The sequence below is a fragment of the Oncorhynchus nerka genome, linkage group LG18 (assembly GCF_034236695.1).
Source record: "Oncorhynchus nerka isolate Pitt River linkage group LG18, Oner_Uvic_2.0, whole genome shotgun sequence".
Classification (NCBI taxonomy): domain Eukaryota; kingdom Metazoa; phylum Chordata; class Actinopteri; order Salmoniformes; family Salmonidae; genus Oncorhynchus; species Oncorhynchus nerka.
This window is the reverse complement of record NC_088413.1, coordinates 37,854,929-37,876,997: the sequence shown is the minus strand read 5'-3', so window position 1 is coordinate 37,876,997 and position 22,069 is coordinate 37,854,929. Positions and strand designations below refer to the sequence as shown.

Sequence of the window (22,069 nt, the reverse complement as noted above, 5' to 3'; positions counted from 1 at the left end):
GGGGGTTTACGAGAAGAAAAAAAAATTGGCACAAAAAAAGCGCTCTTGCAACAGCTGCACAGTGCGGATCCCAGCCTATGGAATAAAAGTGGGGCTTTTATTGCTCAATCATCTGACCTCAACCGAATTGAGTTGGTTTGGGATGAGTTGGACCACAGAGTGAAGGAAAAGCAGCCAACAAACGCTCAGCACATGTGGGAACTCCTTCAAGACTGTTGGAAAAGCATTCCAGGTGAAGCTGGTTGAGAGAATGCCAAGAGTGTGCAAAGCTGTCAGCAAGGTAAAGGGGGGCTACTTAGAAGAATCTAAAATCTAAAATATATTTTGATTTGTTTAACACTTTTTTGGTTACTAGATGATTCCACATGTGTTATTTCATAGTGTTGATGTCTTCACTATTATTTTACAATGAAAAACCCTGGAATGAGTAGGTATCTAAACTGGTACGGTATCCATTGATTCTTGAAGAATATAACTTATAAATGCCTCATGAGCTTAGTTCAACTGTCACACTCCATGAGAGCCCAAAATATAAGCTTGTTTTTCTCCAATGTTTGTAAACATTGTACATTTAAACAAACACTGTATAGCCTCAAAACATGGTTAAAACAATAATGTGATATCATGGACGGTCAGTACTTGCATCCATAGCTCTGTCTATTAATCTGAAAGTGGTTACATTTCTCCAGGCCCATCCCTCAGTTATTTACCAAAACAGAGGCAGGGCGACCGTTTTGTTATTGTTTCATTTGTGGATTTGCCCTTAAAACAGCTGCATATTATCAAGATGTCAAAGTGTCACCAACAAAAAGGTAAACAATAGGCCTATAGCTAATGCAGCATATGGCATTCATTTTTCACATGTAAATAGCACTTTTCACTTGTGCTCAAATCTGCCATTCCTTGAGCACAGCATTTATTTTTCAACTCAAATCAATGAGCCCATTCATAAACAACAGAGTAGGGCTGGCTAATAAGTCCTTCGTTTTGGGGTTATGCTCAGGTAAAACAATTTGGCCAATCTATACTTCCATATTTCCAAGTTCTATTCTTGAAGATCAAGGAGTATAACATGTATTGAAATGACTGAAATTCTGATAGACTTTGGTTTTTAATGTAAAGATATAATTTCATTATTATATGTAGTAGAAAACTATGGGTTAAAAGAAACCTACATGTAACCTTTATTTAACTAGGCAAGTCAGTTAAGAACAAATTCTTATTTACAATAACAGCCAAACCTAGATGATGCGGGGCCAATTGTGCGCCGCCCAATCACGCCAGATGTGATACAGCCTGGATTCAAACCAGGGACAGTAGTGTCACCTCTTGCACTGAGATGCAGTGCCTTAGACCACTGCGCCACTATACTTTTCCACTCAGGTAAATTATAGTGAAAAAATATATGAACATAACATGTAAAGTGTTGGTCCCATGTTTCAAGAGCTGAAATAAAAGATCCCAGAAATGTTCCATATGCACAAAAAGCGTATTTCTCTCAAATGTTCTGCACAAATTTGTTTACATCCCTCTTAGTGAGCATTTCTGATTTGCCAAGGTAATCCATACACCTGACAGGTGTGGCATATCAAGAAGATGTTTAAACAGCATGATCATTAAATCAAATTATATTTTATTTGTCACATACACATGTTTAGCAGATGTTATTGCGGGTGTAGCGAAATGCTTGTGTTTCTAGCTCTAACAGTGCAGTAATATCTACAAATTTCACAACCATACACACAAATCTAAAGTAAAGGAATGGAATTAAGAATTTTGAAAATGTTTATATTACTAGGCAAGTCAGTTAAGAACAAATTCTTATTTTCAATGACAGCCTAGGAACAGTGGGTTAACTGCCTGTTCAGGGGCAGAACGACAGATTTGTACCATGTCAGCTCAGGGATATGAACTTGCAACCTTTTGGTTATTAGTCCAACGCTCTAAAAACTAGACTACCCTGCATATATAAATATTTGGGCGAGCGGCATAGACTAAAATACAGTAGAATAGGATAGAATACACTATATACATATGAGATGAGTAATGTTAGAGCGGCATAGACTAAAATACAGTAGAATAGGATAGAATACACTATATACATATGAGATGAGTAATGCAAAAATGTTGTTTTAAAAAAAAATGTTTGTTATTTATTTATTATTATTGTTATTTGTTTATTACAAAAAACACAAGGAAGGGGTAACATTAAAGTATTAGAACATGGACAAACAATACAGCATCAAGACACTCAAACATGTATCAGTCTTTCCGCAACAGAGCCATCTTTATGTGTGAGGGTGTGTGTGCATGATGGTGATATAAAACATATGTCCTAGTCTCCTTTTTCATGATCACAATCTTGAGAAACCCGAACCCTCCATCACACCCTTTGAGTTCCTTTGTCCATGACAGGAAATTATTTCACCACCCCATTCCTTTTTCCACGCAACATCATCTAAGGATGTAGATGTAAGTTTCCTGTAAACAGTATATGTTATATTCCTTTTCTTTTCGCCATGTAAAGACTGATGTTCTTTTTTTATAATCTGCCAAACCGTTACAATTATAACTAGCTATACTTATTTCAACCCTTACCATAACTAGATACTATTCTCAGGCTAAATTGACCATAATTAGTGCTTGTAAAGTTACTGCCATCAGAGGTATTAAGCTTTCAAATGTCTGATATTTAGAATTCAAGAAATAGGTTCTGGCAATATTTGTTTTATTCCCTTGCCTGTTTGCCTGTGAGCCAATGGAACAGATGTTAGAAAATTGAGACAAATTATGTGTCTAACAAATCTGAGTATGTTGATGTGTATGATATTGGATATGATATAATGAGTGTGTATCATGTCTGTATAAGGGTAAGACTATACTGTGTGATGTCCAAATAAAAAATAACTCTGCCAATTTGCAAGTTTGAGTGTCTACGTGTGTAACATGTAGTGCGTATAGCCTTAATATTCATAATTGTAATCCATATCGTATCACCATCATAGTTGCATCATAATTACATTTAACATAATTGAAAAACACACCCCAGCATTTTCATAGCAATTGACGTTTCACATGATCATGAAAGAGACCTTGCATTACTCTAGAGACGGCTTCACTTCAGTACAAATGTATTCCGTACAATATGTTATTATTCCCCAATGCCCCTATTCTGATATCTTCCCCTTGCTTGTTGTAAACACATATAAACGTGTAGACAAATACATAAAAAAATAGACAAACAAACACATTCAATTATAAAACAGTTCTCGACAATAGAAAGGGAAAGAAGAGAGAAGAGAGCGAGATCAGGTGTGTGTGTGTATAAGTCCGTATGTGTAAGCAAGCATGTAGTTCAGTACTTGTGTGTTCATATCCACTTCATAATGTTCAGATAATTTAAACAGTTCCCATACCTTCCCTGTAGAATTTAGTACAGCCACGGTGTTATGGAGCTGTCTCGGAATAGCTGTCCATCTATAAAGAGTTTGTCCACAATGATAAAGGCACGCCTACCATCCTTCCTTTGTGGTCTTTGTACCGGATATAGTCTCTTACGACGTTCGTTTATCTCCTTTGGAAATTGGTAATTGAGACCGAATTTGGTCCCTTTAAGTTCCCTTCCTCTGCTTTTGATCAGCTCCTTTTGTTGGTAGTGTTAAAATTTTGCGATGATCGGTCAGGGACCCTTGGTCTTGTCGCGCTAAGCTCCAAGTCTGTGTACCCGGTGGAAAGCCACCTTGTTTACAGTCTCTATAGGAAGTTTAAAGACGGATTGCATGAATTCTGTGATCGCGCTCTCTGGATTATTGGATGCGTCCTCAGGAATATCAGAAAAAAATTGATTTTCACGCATACACAACTGTTCCATTGTTGCATGGATTCCAGCCAGAGCACTAGCCTCTACCTCAATGGTAAGTAAATCGTCCGTGTCTGTAGATGAATCTGTTTTTCTTTATTTTGTAAAGGTGGTCGGATCTTTCCACGAAGGAGTATGTTGTTCCTCCATAGCGTAAAGCTGTTGGTACTCGTTGATTTCCCTCAGGATCTCCTTGGTATCCTGATTGGCTCTATACTGCAACTAGATAACAATGAGTCTTTCCCACCACGAGGACAGGTGTCTGTAGTACAGCCAGTTAGCACTTGCGGATTCCACGCACAAAAAAGGAACACAAACTTGCAGTCCCAGCCGTAAAGGCTAACCACGTTGTGGAATCCTTAGTAACAAAACTTTAGTTATGTAAACATTATTTAAGTAACTAGTGTTCCATTATTAAAATGGCCAGTGATTCCAAGTCTATGTATATAGGGCAGTAGCCCTATTGATGACTATTTAACAGTCTGAAGGCCTTGAGATAGAAACTGTTTTTAAGTCTCTCAGTCCCAGCTTTGATGCACCTGAACTGACCTCGCCTTTTGGATGATAGCGGGGTGAACAGGCAGTGGCTCGGGTGGTTGTTGTCTTTGATGATCTTTTTGGCCTTCCTGTGACATCGGGTGCTGTAGGTGTCCTGGAGGGCAGGTAGTTTGCCACCAGTTTTGCGTTGGGCAGACCGCACCACCCTCTGGAGATCCCTGCGGTTGCGGGCGGTGCAGTTGCCGTATCTCAATTGTGGATCTGTAAAAGTTTGTGAGGGTGTTAGGTGCCATGCCACATTTCTTCTGCCTCCTGAGGTTGAAGAGGCTCTGTGCTGCCTTCTTCACTACACTGTCTGTGTGGTTGGACCATTTCAGTTTGTCACTGAAGGGTACAACGAGGAACTTGAAGCTTTCCACCTTCTCCACTGTGGTCCCGTCAATGTGAATAGGTGGTGTTTCCTGAAGTCAAAGATCAGCTCCTTTGTCCCGTTGATGTTGGATGAGAGATTATTTTCCTGGCACCACAGTCTGAGGGCCCTCACCTCCTCCCTGTAGGCTGTCTCATCATTGTTAGTAATAAGGCCTAATACGGTTGTGTCATCTGCAAACTTGATAATTGAGTTAGAGGCATGGCATGGCCACGCAGTCATGGGGGAACAGGGACTATGGGAGGGGGCTGAGCATGCATCCTTGTGGGGCCCCAGTGTTGAGTGTTTTTTCCTACCTTTACCACCTGGGGGCGGCCCGTCAGAAAATCCAGGACCCAGTTGCACAGGGCAGGGTTCAGACCCAGAGCCTCAAGCTTAATGATGAGCTTGGAGGGTACGTTGGTGATGAATGCTTGGGGTGGCAGGGTAGCCTAGTGGTTAGAGCATTGGACTAGTAACCGCAAGGTTGCAAGTTCAAACCCCTGAGCTGACAAGGTACAAATCTGTCATTCTACCCCTGAACAGGCAGTTAAAAAAATAAAAATTTGTTCTTAACTGACTTGCCTATTTAAAGAAAGGTAAAAAAAATGCTGAATAGCATTCTGACATAGGTTTTCCTCTTGTCCAGATGAGATAGGGCATTGTGCAGATCCTTGACTAGTCTCTCAAAGCACTTCATGATGACAGAATTGAGTGCAACGGGTCGATTGTCATTTAGTTCAGTTACCTTTGCTTTCTTGGGTACAGGAACAATGGTGGACATCTTGAAGCATGTGGGGACAGTAGACTGGGATAGGGAGAGATTGAATAGGTCCGTAAACACTCCAGCCAGCTGGTCTGCGCATGCTCTGAGGACACGGCTAGGAATGCCGTCTGGGCCCTGTGTTATCCTCAAAGCGGATGAAGGTGTTTATCTTGTTCGGAAGCAAGACGTCAGCGTCAGCGACGTGGCTGGTTTTTGCTTTGTAGTTCGTGATTGTCTGTAGACCCTTTCACATACGTCTCGTGTCTGAGCCGTTGAATTGAGATTCCACTTTGTCTCTATACTGATGTTTTGCCTGTTTAATTGCCTTATTCCCTCCATAACTAGTTTGTATTCGGCCATATTCCCAGTCACCTTGCCATGGTTAAATACGATGGTTCGTGCTTTCAGTTTTGAGTGAATGCTGCCATTACACAGGTGTACCTGGTGCTGGGGACTATAAAAGGCCACTCTAAAATTTTCAGTTTAGTCAAACAACACAATGCCACAGATGTCACAAGATGAGGGAGCGTGCAATTGGAATTCTGACTGCAATGGACAAATGCTCACCTTCGATGGCCAGTGGCACGCTGGAGAAAGTGTGTTTTTCACAGATTACTCCCAGTTTCAACTGTACATGGCAGATGGCAGGCAGCATGTATGTAGTCGAGTGGGCAAGAGGTTTGCTGATGTGAACAGAGTGCCCTGTGGGTGGTGGGGTTGTTATGGTAAAGGCCAGGGGTGGGAAATTCCAGTACTCGAGGGCCTAATTGGTGTTACAGTTTTGCCCCGGCTAACACACCTGACTCCAATAATCACCTAATCATGAACTTCAGTTTAGTATTCAATTGGATTAATCAGCTTTATTTGCTAGGGATGGAGAAAAAGTATGACCCCAATCAGGCCCCCGAGGACTGGAATTGCCCACCCCTGGTATAGGCAGACATAAGCAACGGACAACGAACACAATTGCATTTTGTCAATGGCAATTTGAATGCACAGGGATACCATGACGAGATCCTGAGGCCCATTTTCATGCCATTCATCCGCCTCCATCACCTCATGTTTCAGCGTGATAATGTGCGGCTCCATGTTGCAATGATTTATCTGTACACAATTCCTGGAAGCTGAAAATGTCCCAGTTTTTTGGGGGCCCCATTGGACCTTTAAAACAAATTTTCAGCAATTCTACGCATTTTGCCATGGGGTGGATAGAACTTTTTGCAGTTTATTAAAAAATTCTGCCATTCTACACATTTTGTAATGACTTATGCCATGCTATTATTATCTGAGTGAGAATGACTAACAATGTCAATGGGGGACCCCTGGAGGTCAGAGCCCCTGGGCACGTTCACTGCATGCCCGGTTGGTGTTCGGCCACGATTACTACAAGTTTAGGTAGCTGGCTAGACTAACTACCAACCTAAAATGTGTTAGCTGACATGGCTAATTGAGTGACTGCCAGTGACTGATAAGAGAAAAACTGCTTCTGCACAACCACATATCGAAATTGCACCTGGTGCATTCTACTATTCTTACTCTCAATAGTAAGTTGAGACCCTCGACTGAGTTACGGCCGATGTCACTTATGCCTGGAACCGGCCTTGGCTGAGTCAGTTATCACTGGATGGTTACTTCGCCAATGTAGTTTGTGTACTGTCACTGATTCACCTGCAGGTGGAGACATTTAGCAGGAAACGGCTAATGATATCTGAGATGACACGGTTTGACAGATCTTGTTCAAATAAAGTTTCAAAGCAGCACAACAGTAGGCGGAATCAATCTGTTAGCCTCTTAAAACTAGCCTAACATGCCATTTGACAGTCTCATAGGCAGACGTCCAGGCCCTTCTTACATTGCCAGAATAAAACATTTAAAAAAAATAATGAATTGGGCGGTGGTTCATGGTCAACAAACATGTTACCTTTTACACAAATACATGAATGAATCACCTCTCAGACCCACTAATACAAAGCAGCATACATTTATTTTGAGATATTTAAAACTTCTTACTATCCAGTTATTTACATAATTTCAAACACATATGAAATGAAAGTACAGAACATCATGATCACACCTATATCACAGGGGAAATGTTTGTTTTTGAGTTGTGAGATGGCGCAGTGAAAAGTGCAGACCTACATGCAGTCCCCCAGAAAATCAGTCAGCATTTGCAAAATATGTGATATTATTACTCTATACCCCAAATAGGGACAGATTTACTTACGACTGCGCAACAGTGGAGGCTGCTGAGGGGAGAACAGCTCATAATAATGGCTGGAATGGAGTATATGGAATGGTATTGGTATAAATTGAACATGACAATGAAATGCAACACTTGTGTCTGAAATAGTTAGTTCATGGTTATTGCTAGTCAATAGACTGGTATTAGCAACACAAATTCTCTTTAGAAACTGACACTTCACACAGTATGGCATGACATTACAATACATGTTACTGCTACAGCTCCGCAGGCTTTATAACAGTGTACGAAGTGCTACCCAGCCAATTCACTCCTTACTGGTAATCTGACGTATAATGTACAATACATCAGACATCATAACATTAAAGAATACAGGTAGGAGAACCAATGCCCTATGAATAGGCATGCAGTGCATTTCCAGAACCACCTCAGCTCTATACTGTACATGACCAGAGCCATATCGACACATATGTTTGGCTCCCATATATACATACATGTGGCTTTGTACACGACCCAGTGTTTGACACTGCCTGGAAGGGTCATGTACAAAGCCATATGTATATAAAAAATAAACTCTTACAAAAGTATTATATACAGAGCATAAAGGAAGCAGCGAGACTCTTCGTTTTGTACATTTCCCAAGTGTCCTGATCTTCTCCCTTTAGAAGGTGGCAAAACTGAAGAGATCTGCATGGGAGATACGAAATCAAATCAATATTTCATTGAAATGTCACATATGGATGAAAGATGTAGGTCAAAGTATGGTAGTTAAGCTGAGCATGATCAGATATAATGTCTTAAGGACACTAAACTAAGACCCAAATCAAGAGAATACAACGGTAGTGGGGAGGACTTATTTCACCTTTATTTATTAACTATAGTTTTATTGGTTCCCCAGACATATTTGTCTTTAATAGATGAGATTAAAAAGATTCCGGAGTCTAGAACAAGAATAAAGGGGCTTACCTTCGTTACAACCTTTAGTTTGCTTGAGAAGTTTCAGGTAAACAAACTGATGTGTGATGGGGGAAAGTGAAAATAAATTAAAAGAGCACTCACCAAACCTTGGGTTTATATTTAAAATGTTTTTTTTTCAATAGATAATCTCTACGCAGAGTCAACAAAACATCAACAGTAGTTCATCATATAGTACCAGTTATGACCACCAGGTGGTATAATTACACTAAAAAATAAAGTTATCAATTGTGGTTCTTACCAGCTCTCTCTCACTACTTCAATGTCGCTCACTAGATTCTGTGCTAAACAGATCCCAAAAATCTGAAAAAGGGCACAAAGATCAGGCGGGATATCTCTACTTTTGAACGGCTACTGTGGTGATAGATCTAGTTGATTTCAGTGTTTCAAGGTCAGTTTTATGATCAGCAATACAGTTTGTTTAATGTCTAAATTCTATTCTCAGACAATAACCTAAGTCATCATTTAGTAGCAAGTAAAGTTCACAACCACATTCACCAGCATAGCCAGCTATGAACACAAAAAGCAGATAAACAATGTTTCAAGACATCTTAAGAAATTGAGCATTGACACCACTCTCAAATAATAAAGAAAACCTGGCTATTTCAAGTACATTCCATTCCGACGACAAGTCAGAAGAAACATAATGTTGAAAGTACAGCCCCTTAAAGCTACATTCTGGGATTAGAAAAAAACAACAAAGGTGGGTGCCCGCTATTTGTTTGGTTATACATCTGAGGGATGGGGCTCGGGAAATATAACCCCTCTCAAATTCATAGACAGGACTCTAAATGCAAGGTTTGACAGTCGAATACATCTACATGATAGTTTCAACCAAAAACAATTGAAGTCGGAAGTTTACATACACTTATGTTGGAGTCATTAAAACTCGTTTTTCAACCACTCCACAAATTTCTCGTAAACAAACTATAGTTTTGTCAAGTCGGTTAGGACATCTACTTTGTGCATGACACGAGTCATTTTTTCAACAATTGTTTACAGACAGATTATTTCACTATATCACAATTCCAGTTTAAATACACAAAGCTGACTGTGGCTTTAAACAGCTTGGAAAATTCCAGAAAATTATGTAATGGCTTTAGAAGCTTCTAATAGGCTAATTGACATCATTTGAGTCAATTGGAGGTTTACCTGTGGATGTATTTCAAGGCCTAACTTCAAACTCAGTGCCTCTTTGCATGATATCATCGGAAAAATCTAAATAAATCAGTCAAGACCTCCAATTTTTTTTTTGTAGAACTCCACAAGTCTGGTTCATCCTTGGTAGCAATTTCCAAACGTCTGAAGGTACCACGTTCATCTGTACAAACAATAGAACACAAGTATAAACACCACGGGACAACGCAGCCGCCACACCACTCAGGAAGGAGACGCGTTCTGTCTCCTAGAGATGAACGTACTTTAATTTGCACTTTTCTCACCAATCCAAGAACAACAGCAAAGAGCCTTTTGAAGATGCTGGAGGAAACCGGTACAAAAGTATCTATATCCACAGTAAAACGAGTCCTACATCGACATAACCTGAAAGGCCGCTCAGCAAGCAAGAAGCCACTGCTCCAAAACTGCCATAAAAAAGCCAGACTATGGTTTGCAACTGCACATGGGGACAAATATCATACTTTTTGGAGAAATGTCCTGATCTGATGTCCTGGTCTAATGAAACAAAAATAGAACTGTTTGGCCATAATGACCATCAATATGTTTGGAGGAAAAAGGGGGATGCTTGCAAGGCGAAGAACACCATCCAAACTGTGAAGCACGGGGGTGGCAGTATCATGTTGTGGGGGTGCTTTGCTGCAGGAGGGACTGGTGCACTTCACAAAATAGATGGCTTCATGAGAAAGGGAAATTATGTGGATATATTGAAGCAACATTTTAAGACATCAGTCAGGAAGATAAAGCTTTGTCGCAAATGGGTCTTCCAAATGGACAACGACCCCAAGCATACTTCCAAAATTGAGGCAAAATGGCTTAAGGACAACAAAGTCAAGGTATTGGAGTGGCCATCACAAAGCCCCGACCTCAACCCTATAGAACATTTGTGGGCAGAACTGAAAAAGCGTGTGCGAGCAAGGAGGCCTACAAACCTGACTCAGTTACACCAGCTCTGTCAGGAGGAATGGGCCAAAATTCACACAAATTATTGTGGGAAGCTTGTGGAAGGCTACCTGAAACGTTTGACCCAAGTTAAACAATTTAAAGGCAATGCTACCAAATTCTAATTGAGTGTATGTAAACCTCTGACCCACTGGGAATGTGACGAAATAAATAAAAGCTGAACTAAATCACTCTACTATTATTCGGACATTTCACATTCTTAAAATAAAGTGGTGATCCTAACTGGCCTAAGACAGGGAATTTCTACAAGGATTAAATGTCAGGAATTGTGAAAAACTGAGTTAAAATGTATTTGTCTAAGGTGTATGTAAACTTCCGACAATGGAATAATGAAACCTTGGAGGGGATTCAACCTTGGGGTCGATTTATCCCATGTAGAACCCTTTTTCGCTGTCGATAATGTGCCTTTTAAAGCCAATGTTACTACATACATGGAGATCGCATTCAAAGTAAACATGGCAGATGTCGTCTCAATTGGAAATGATCTTAATATGTTACGTGCCCTATAACGCAGGTTCGGATTGAATTCCGTCCCTTATATTTTGGATTATGGTGAAGACAGACAGTTGTGCTAAACTCATGAGGCATTTACACATTCAATTATATCAATGTGTCAAATACCAAGAATTGAAATGGCCATTGAACAGCTTCCCAAATCCCAGGCTGTAGCTTTAAGACCCAAATGCAATGAAAGGAGACCCAGGTAAAACCAGGGTTCATACTCCGGTGTATTTGGGGCTTATGCATCAGACATGTGTTCCCAACCTGTAGTAAAGCGATTCCTATGAAGATCCCTGCCACCACTGTCAGGTTGTCTTGAAGCCACTTCTCAAACTGAGGCACACAGCCTTTGATGTAGATAAAGGTCCTCTGCTCCGAGACCTAACACAGCAGAGACGACACAAAACAATGACCTTTAATGCTAACACTTTTCTCTTACAGTCTATAATTGAATTAGTGTTTACTCTGTCATCAAGTGTAGCTCAGTTGGTTAGAGAATGGCGCTACCACCACCACGGTCGTGGGTTAGATTCCTGCTGGGGTTAAATATATATAAAAAAACAGTTACTATACTAGAAGTCGCTTTGGATAACTGGATCTGCTAAATGGCACATCTACTTTCTAGTATCGTTATATTATTATGTGAACTGTACATCAGGTTAATCACGCTTCAGTAGCCTAGATGTTAAAGGTCAGCTTTTGTTAGCCACCTTACGAGTCACCTCAAGTGTTTTCGCGTCTAACCTTCTCACTCATCATTATTTAAGATTCATTCAGGATTATCCGTAATCATGGTGGCATCCACATTCATGTAGAAGAGTTTAGAAACATATTCCATTACTATTTACAATAAAAGTGACTCCAAAATGACAAAATACATTATTTACCATTCATTTCTATAGGGCACAAAATGACCTGAAACACAACCAAAACAAACAGCAAAGACATCCAACAGGTTTTCAGATCACAAGCTTGATGTAATCATTGCGTGTTAGGAATAGGGGACCAAATATTACACTTTGACTAAACTTGTCACAATTACAGCTTGGTTGCAGGTGATTGTCAAGCAAATAACTGTCTGTCTCACGGTAATTGACCGTTAATTAACGAGCACATTAAGCATCTACTGGCATACACACATAGCCTACAAGCCACTGATGCAGACCAGAGGAACATCTACACTTTAAAAAAAAGTCTAATTAATCCATGTAATATAGCCTACACCATCACAATAAATCCATTATTTATTTTAGACAGGTCTAAAGAAACATGATATGAAGAAAATCTAGTCTGTTCCAGAAGAACTGAATAGCATACTCAGAGTTGTCCTTATGTTAGGTACTGATCTGGCTATTGGGCTACACTAGTTCATTTAGCAGACATGATTTTCTTAGAATTCCATGGCATTGTTGTATAGTATGAAGAATGCAATTGAATAAAATAGAAAGGTTATTTTCTCCAAACGATTTGAGGGAGTGAGCACATGTGGCTATTCTGTGTTGATAGGTTAACAAAGAAACAGGTACTCCTATATGCTTCATTTAGAGTTACTAATGTAACTTTAGTTGTGATACAAACGTTGAGCTATATGTTTAGATTTTTAATGCATTCTAAGGCTGCATTATGCGACTCCAATGATGATATGAAAGGCATGAGCTCTGCTTTGTTTTTTGCACAGGCTGTACAGTCGTGGCCAAGTTTTGAGAACGACACAAATATTAATTTCCACAAAGTTTGCTGCTTCAGTGTCTTTAGATATTTTTGTCAAGCGTTACTATGGAATACTGAAGTATAATTACAAGCATGTCATAAGTGTCAAAGGTATTTATTGACAATTACATGAAGTTTATGCAAAGAGTCAATATTTGCAGTGTTGACCCATCTTTTTCAAGACTTCTGCAATCCACGCTGGCATGCTGTCAATTAACTTCTGGGCCACACCCTGACTGATGGCTGCCCATTCTTGCATAATCAATGCTTGGAGTTTGTCAGAATTTGTGGGTTTTTGTTTGTCCACCCGTGTCACACTCTGATCATTATTTGCATTGATTGTTTCTATGTTTTGTTTGATCAGGGTGTGATATGAGTGGGCATTCTATGTTGCATGTCTAATTAGTCTGTTTCTATGTGTTTTGGCCTGATATGGTTCTCAATCAGTGGCGGGTGTTTGTCGTTGTCTCTGATTGGGAACCATATTTAGGCAGCCTGTTTTGTATTGTGGTTGGTGGGTTATTGTCTATGTGATTTTGCATGTTTCCATACAGTAGTGATAGCGGTCACATTCGTCTTATTATTTTGTTTGTTTAGTGTTCTTCGTGTTCATTCGTCTAACATTAAAGTATGTATTCACACCACGCTGCACTTTGGTCTCCTCACTACGACGATCGTGACAACCCGCCTCTTGAGGATTGACCACAAGTTCTCAATGGGATTAAGGTCTGGAGAGTTTCCTGGCCATGGACCCAAAATATCGATGTTTTGTTCCCCGAGCCACTTTTGCCTTATGGCAAGGTGCTCCATCATGCTGGAAAAGGCATTGTTCGTCACCAAACTGTTCCTGGATGGTTGGGAGAAGTTGCTCTCGGATGATACGTTGGTTCCATTTTTTATTCATGGCTGTGTTCTTTGGCAAAATTGTGAGTGAGCCCACTCCCTTGGCTGAGAAGCAACCTGATATAAGAGAAATTCATATGATTTATATGTTTACGGTAATGGTAAGATAATGACTAAATTATTTATATGTTAAAGGTAATGACAAAGTATTCCACCCTGTCACTGTATAATGGAGTGAAATGTAATGGAATCATAAGACTGGAATTGTTATGATTGTGTGTGCATAGGACAAGTTAAGACTTACCATTTAGAAGTATAGGCGAGACAGTGTGTGCCTAAGAAAATACCAAGAACAATTTCAACTGTGTTTGACCCAACCTGGCTAGAACTCTGAGAAATTTATGATAGGACAGGGAGTACTTCTCAAGGTTTCTCTAATCTCGGGGGAATGGAACTGTCGGCTGGGTAGTGATACACAGTGGTGAGAACTATGGAGAAGGATACAACTCACCTACTGTTCGTGTGTATGTATGTGCGTAGGATATATACTGTTTGTGTGAAAGTATGTGCGTAAGTAAGGAGCAAGTTATAAAATGGATGTCTTTGTATAATGGACTTCAGAACGTTCTCGTGAAACTGTACTAACCTTTTAATTATTATCAAACCCATGGTCTTACAAACCTCGGGGACTGGTCAAAGCTATTGATTGTTAGTTATTAGCATTGGGATTGAAAATTAGTGTGACACAACCCCACACATGAATGGTCTCAGGATGCTTTACTGTTGGCATGACACAGGACTGATGGTAGAGCTCACCTTGTCTTCTCTGGACAAGCTTTTATCCGGAAACAATTTTGCCCCAAACAATCGGAAAGGGGATTCATGAACTTCCGGGTTGGAGCGAGCGGTCGCATCTGCACTCGGTCCGCAGGTAGTATTACATTTCATTACATTTCATTACATTTCATTATAGTACAACGGTTTGATTTGTCTAATCTTAGCAATTTCTTCTTAGCTAGCTACATAGCCGTCTTTGCATCATAGATAATTGCGTAATTATCGTGTTTCGTCGTCCTAACGCAGTCTACACTGCCCTGCAGCTAGCCAGCTAGCTAACGTCCACCGTTAGCTAGTCCACCGTCTACCGATTAGCAGCACAACTATTACACTCAACTGAACGACTTGATTAGTGTAGTGTTAGCTAGCTACATAGTTGTCTTTGCTGCCTTCGTACCCAAGATAATTGTGTAGTTTAGAGTGTGTAGTTTTATGTCGTCCTTAACATAGGAGACTCTGCTAGCTAGCCAACAGCTAGCCAACGTCTACCGAACAGAACTTCTGCACTCAACAATCCGGTCGCATTTCGCTTCGCTCCACAGGTAGTATCACATTTTTCATTTCATTTCATTACAGTACAACGCCTTGATTTGTTTGATCGTAGCTAGCTACATAGCTAGCTACATAGCCGTCTTTGTATCAAAGATAATTGTGTAGTCTAGAGCGATTTCCTAGGTTAGCTAGCCAGCTATTGTCGTTCTTTTAACGCAACGTAACGTAATCAACACTGCTAGCTAGCCAGCTAGCCCCGAATAGCAGCACAGTAGAAACTATTACACTCAACGGAACGACTTGATTAGTGTAGTGTCAACAACGCAGCCAATGCCAGCTTGCCTACATAGTCAACAACGCAGCCTCTGCCAGCTAGCCTACTTCAGCAGTACTGTATCATTTTAATCATTTTAGTCAATAAGATTCTTGCTACGTAAGCTTAACTTTCTGAACACTCGTGACGTGTAGTCCACTTGTCATTCCAATCTCCTTTGCATTAGCGTAGCCTCTTGTGTAGCCTGTCAACTATGTGTCTGTCTATCCCTGTTCTCTCCTCTCTGCACAGACCATACAAACGCTCCACACCGCGTGGCCGCGGCCACCTAATCTGGTGGTCCCAGCGCGCACGACCCACGTGGAGTTCCAGGTCTCCGGTAGCCTCTGGAACTGCCGATCTGCGGCCAACAAGGCAGAGTTCATCTCCGCCTATGTCTCCCTCCAGTCCCTCGACTTCTTGGCACTGACGGAAACATGGATCACCACAGACAACACTGCTACTCCTACTGCTCTCTCTTCGTCTGCCCACGTGTTCTCGCACACCCCGAGAGCTTCTGGTCAGCGGGGTGGTGGCACCGGGATCCTCATCTCTCCCAAGTGGTCATTCTCTCTTTCTCCCCTTACCCATCTGTCTATCGCCTCCTTTGAATTCCATGCTGTCACAGTTACCAGCCCTTTCAAGCTTAACATCCTTATCGTTTATCGCCCTCCAGGTTCCCTCGGAGAGTTCATCAATGAGCTTGATGCCTTGATAAGCTCCTTTCCTGAGGACGGCTCACCTCTCACAGTTCTGGGCGACTTTAACCTCCCCACGCCTACCTTTGACTCATTCCTCTCTGCCTCCTTCTTTCCACTCCTCTCCTCTTTTGACCTCACCCTCTCACCTTCCCCCTACTCACAAGGCAGGAAATACGCTCGACCTCATCTTTACTAGATGCTGTTCTTCCACTAACCTCGTTGCAACTCCCTCCAAGTCTCCGACCACTACCTTGTATCCTTTTCCCTCTCGCTCTCATCCAACACTTCCCACACTGCCCCTACTCGGATGGTATCGCGCCGTCCCAACCTTCGCTCTCTCTCCCCGCTACTCTCTCCTCTTCCATCCTATCATCTCTTCCCTCTGCTCAAACCTTCTCCAACCTATCTCCTGATTCTGCCTCCTCAACCCTCCTCTCCTCCCTTTCTGCATCCTTTGACTCTCTATGTCCCCTATCCTCCAGGCCGGCTCGGTCCTCCCCTCCCGCTCCGTGGCTCGACGACTCATTGCGAGCTCACAGAACAGGGCTCCGGGCAGCCGAGCGGAAATGGAGGAAAACTCCCCTCCCTGCGGACCTGACATCCTTTCACTCCCTCCTCTCTACATTTTCCTCTTCTCTCTCTGCTGCTAAAGCCACTTTCTACCACTCTAAATTCCAAGCATCTGCCTCTAACCCTAGGAAGCTCTTTGCAACCTTCTCCTCCCTCCTGAATCCTCCTCCCCCTCCCCCCTCCTCCCTCTCTGCAGATGACTTCGTCAACCATTTTGAAAAGAAGGTCGACGACATCCGATCCTCGTTTGCTAAGTCAAACGACACCGCTGGTTCTGCTCACACTGCCCTACCCTGTGCTCTGACCTCTTTCTCCCTCTCTCTCCAGATGAAATCTCGCGTCTTGTGACGGCCGGCCGCCCAACAACCTGCCCGCTTGACCCTATCCCCTCCTCTCTTCTCCAGACCATTTCCGGAGACCTTCTCCCTTACCTCACCTCGCTCATCAACTCATCCCTGACCGCTGGCTACGTCCCTTCCGTCTTCAAGAGAGCGAGAGTTGCACCCCTTCTGAAAAAACCTACACTCGATCCCTCCGATGTCAACAACTACAGACCAGTATCCCTTCTTTCTTTTCTCTCCAAAACTCTTGAACGTGCCGTCCTTGGCCAGCTCTCCCGCTATCTCTCTCAGAATGACCTTCTTGATCCAAATCAGTCAGGTTTCAAGACTAGTCATTCAACTGAGACTGCTCTTCTCTGTATCACGGAGGCGCTCCGCACTGCTAAAGCTAACTCTCTCTCCTCTGCTCTCATCCTTCTAGACCTATCGGCTGCCTTCGATACTGTGAACCATCAGATCCTCCTCTCCACCCTCTCCGAGTTGGGCATCTCCGGCGCGGCCCACGCTTGGATTGCGTCCTACCTGACAGGTCGCTCCTACCAGGTGGCGTGGCGAGAATCCGTCTCCACACCACGTGCTCTCACCACTGGTGTCCCCAGGGCTCTGTTCTAGGCCCTCTCCTATTCTCGCTATACACCAAGTCACTTGGCTCTGTCATAACCTCACATGGTCTCTCCTATCATTGCTATGCAGACGACACACAATTAATCTTCTCCTTTCCCCCTTCTGATGACCAGGTGGCGAATCGCATCTCTGCATGTCTGGCAGACATATCCGTGTGGATGACGGATCACCACCTCAAGCTGAACCTCGGCAAGACGGAGCTGCTCTTCCTCCCGGGGAAGGACTGCCCGTTCCATGATCTCGCCATCACGGTTGACAACTCCATTGTGTCCTCCTCCCAGAGCGCTAAGAACCTTGGCGTGATCCTGGACAACACCCTGTCGTTCTCAACTAACATCAAGGCGGTGGCCCGTTCCTGTAGGTTCATGCTCTACAACATCCGCAGAGTACGACCCTGCCTCACACAGGAAGCGGCGCAGGTCCTAATCCAGGCACTTGTCATCTCCCGTCTGGATTACTGCAACTCGCTGTTGGCTGGGCTCCCTGCCTGTGCCATTAAACCCCTACAACTCATCCAGAACGCCGCAGCCCGTCTGGTGTTCAACCTTCCCAAGTTCTCTCACGTCACCCCGCTCCTCCGCTCCCTCCACTGGCTTCCAGTTGAAGCTCGCATCCGCTACAAGACCATGGTGCTTGCCTACGGAGCTGTGAGGGGAACGGCACCTCAGTACCTCCAGGCTCTGATCAGGCCCTACACCCAAACAAGGGCACTGCGTTCATCCACCTCTGGCCTGCTCGCCTCCCTACCACTGAGGAAGTACAGTTCCCGCTCAGCCCAGTCAAAACTGTTCGCTGCTCTGGCCCCCCAATGGTGGAACAAACTCCCTCACGACGCCAGGACAGCGGAGTCAATCACCACCTTCCGGAGACACCTGAAACCCCACCTCTTTAAGGAATACCTAGGATAGGATAAAGTAATCCCTCTCACCCCCTCCCCTGAAAAGATTTAGATGCACTACTGTTCCACTGGAGGTCATAAGGTGAATGCACCAATTTGTAAGTCGCTCTGGATAAGAGCGTCTGCTAAATGACTTAAATGTAAATGTAAAATGAGAGAAAATGACTTTACCCCAGTCCTCAGCAGTCCAATCCCTGTACCTTTTGCAGAATATCAGTCTGTCCCTGATGTTTTTCCTGGAGAGAAGTGGCTTCTTTGCTGCTCTTCTTGACACCAGGCTATCCTCCAAAAGTCTTCGCCCTCACTGTGAGTGCATGCCTGCTGCCATTCCTGAGCAAGCTCTGTACTAGTGGTGCCCCGATCCCGCAGCTGAATCAACTTTAGGAAGCACCGCTCACTCACATGGCTACAAGTGAAGACAGACACGTCGGGGACGCAACTGTCCTTATCTGATTCCGAGGCGCAAATTGAAGATACTGGAAGAACTGTCCACATTTACATTTTGTCAGTCAACAAGAGAAGTAGGCCGAACGAACAGCAAAAGCACTAGCCTATGTCAATCTACTATTCCCCCATAGAACAAAAGTTGACCTATTCTGTGCGAGAAATAAATATTCCAAACATCGTCTGGGACAGTTGTGGGATGCAATAGATCCCAAATTAATACAACCACTAGCATTAAAACAACTTTAAGTAATGATGCTGAAGCAACAGATCAGAACATTTAGCTTCAAATGTTGATAAACTATTAGAATATTTCTTCACATTCAAAGCTCAGCAATGTGTAAAATGCAGTAGGCTATAAGCACAAATGTTCCATGAGCGGGAAAACACCATTATCAAAAGTGACTGCAAATGCGATTATGCATGTAATGCTTTTATTATAAATGTGTATTTTTATCATGCACGAAAGGCATGAGCTCTGCTTAGTTTTTTTGTGCAGGCTGTACACACTTCATCAGTCTCTCATTCACAATTTGACAAGCCCTTGATTATGTCTCGAATTTTCCGGCAGCAAATATATAATTCACAGGCTAATATGGTCAACCATCAGACTATTCTTGTTTTAATCTTGTCTTTACATATATTATTTAGTATGTCTCGGAGCAGGGGCAAAAATATATGTAATCTATGCACTTAAATAGACAGTACCGTGCAGTATCGAAGAGCCCTCACTGCTGCTCAATCATCCTATTTTTCCAACTTAATTGAGGAAAATAAGATCAATCTAAAAAAAAAAAATGTATACTGTTGCAAAGCTAACTAAAAAGCAGTATTCCCCAAGAGAGGATGGCTTTCACTTCAGCAGTAATAAATTCATGAACTTCTTTGAGAAAAAGATCACGATCATTAGAAAGCAAATTACGGACTCCTTTTTAAATCTGAGCATTCCTCCAAAGCTCAGTTGTCCTGAGTCTGCACAACTCTGCCAGGACTGAGGATCAAGGGAGACACTCAAGTGTATATACTATACTATATCTCGTGACACAATGATGAAAATAATCATGGCCTCTAAAACTTCAAGCTGCTTACTGGACCCTATTCCAACTAAACTACTGAAAGAGCTGCTTCCTGTGCTTGGCCTTCCTATGTTGAACATAATAAAGGGCTCTCTATCCACCGGCTGTGTACCAAACTCACTAAAAGTGGCAGTAATAAAGCCTCTCTTGAAAAAGCCAAACCTTGACCCAGAAAATATAAAAAACTATCGGCCTATATCAAATCTCCCATTCCTCTCAAACATTTTAGAAAAAGCTGTTGCACAGCAAATCACTGCCTTCCTGAAGACAAACAATGTATACAAAATGCTTCAGCCTGGTTTTAGACCCCATCATAGCACTGAGACTGCACTTGTGAACGTGGTAAATTACCTTTTAATGGCGTCAGACCGAGGCTCTGCATCTGTCCTCGTGCTCCTAGACCTTAGTGCTGCTTTTGATACCATCGATCACCACATTCTTTTGGAGAGATTGGAAACCCAAATTGGTCTACACGGACAAGTTCTGGCCTGTCAGGATCTTATCTGTCGGAAAGATATCAGTTGGTCTCTGTGGATGGTTTGTCCTCTGACAAATCAACTGTACATTTCGGTGTTCCTCGAGGTTCCGTTTTAGGACCACTATTGTTTTCACTATATATTTTACCTCTTGGTGATGTCATTCGGAAACATCATGTTAACTTTCACTGCTATGCGGATGACACAGCTGTACATTTCTATGAAACATGGTGAAGCCCCAAAATTGCCCTCACTGACAGCCTGTGTTTCAGACATAAGGAAGTGGATGGCTGCAAACTTGCTACTTTTAAACTCGGACAAAACAGAGATGCTTGTTCTAGGTCCCAAGAAACAAAGAGATCTTCTGTTGAATCTGACAATCTCGATGGTTGTACAGTCGTCTCAAATAAAACTGTGAAGGATCTCGGCGTTACTCTGGACCCTGATCTCTCTTTTGACGAACATATCAAGACTGTTTCAAGGACAGCTTTTTTCCATCTACGTAACATTTAAAAAAATCTGAAATTTTCTGTCCAAAAATGATGCAGAAAAATTCATCCATGTTTTGTCATTTCTAGGTTAGACTACTGCAATGGCTCTTTCCGGCCATCTGGATAAAGCACTAAATAAACTTCAGTTAGTGCTAAATACGTCTGCTAGAATCCTGACCAAAACCAAAGAATTTGATCATATTACTCCAGTGCTAGCCTCCCTACTACACTGGCTTCCTGTTAAGGCAAGGGCTGATTTCAAGGTTTGACTGCTAACCTACAAAGCATTACATGGGCTTGCTCCTACCTATCTCTCTGATTTGGTCCTGCCGTACATACCTACACGTATGCTACGGTCACAAGACGCAGGCCTCCTAATTGTCCTTAGAATTTCTAAGCAAACAGCTGGAGGCAGGGCTTTCTCCAAAAGAGCTCCATTTTTATGGAATGGTCTGCCTACCCATGTGAGAGATGCAGACTCGGTCTCAACCTTTAAGTCTTTATTGAAGACTCTTCAGTAGGTCCTATGATTGAGTGTAGTATGGCCCAGGAGTGTAAAGGTGAACGGAAAGGCACTGGAGCAACGAACCACCCTGCCTGGCCGGTTCCCCTCTCTCCACTGGGATTCTCTGCCTCTAAACCTATTACAGGGGCTGAGTCACTGGCACTCTTCCATGCCGTCCCTAGGAGGGCTGCGTCACTTGAGTGGGTTGAGTCACTGACATGGTCTTCCTGTCTGGATTGGCGTCCCCCCCTTGGGTTGTGCTGTGGCGGAGATCTTTGTGGGATATACTCGGCCTTGTCTCAGGATGGTAAGTTGGTGGTTGAAGAGAACCCTCTAGTGGTGTGGAGGCTGTGCTTTGGAAACGTGGGTGGGGTTATATCATGCCTGTTTGGCCCTGTCCT

General features: G+C 42.6%; 1 protein-coding gene across 1 annotated transcript in view; it reads right to left on the bottom strand.

Annotated features, from left to right (window-relative positions):
• Nucleotides 1-7,497: 7,497 nt before the first annotated feature.
• Nucleotides 7,498-22,069, bottom strand: part of LOC115145818 (tetraspanin-5-like) — a 35,508-nt gene continuing 20,936 nt past the window's right edge. Inside the window, exons 7-10 of the mRNA XM_029687362.2 lie at nucleotides 11,612-11,728; nucleotides 8,949-9,010; nucleotides 8,699-8,744; nucleotides 7,498-8,419 (exon numbers count right to left, since the gene is read on the bottom strand). Coding sequence (XP_029543222.1) covers nucleotides 8,732-8,744; nucleotides 8,949-9,010; nucleotides 11,612-11,728 — 192 coding nt within the window. The 3' untranslated portion in view covers nucleotides 7,498-8,419; nucleotides 8,699-8,731. The remainder of the gene's footprint in view (nucleotides 8,420-8,698; nucleotides 8,745-8,948; nucleotides 9,011-11,611; nucleotides 11,729-22,069) is intronic.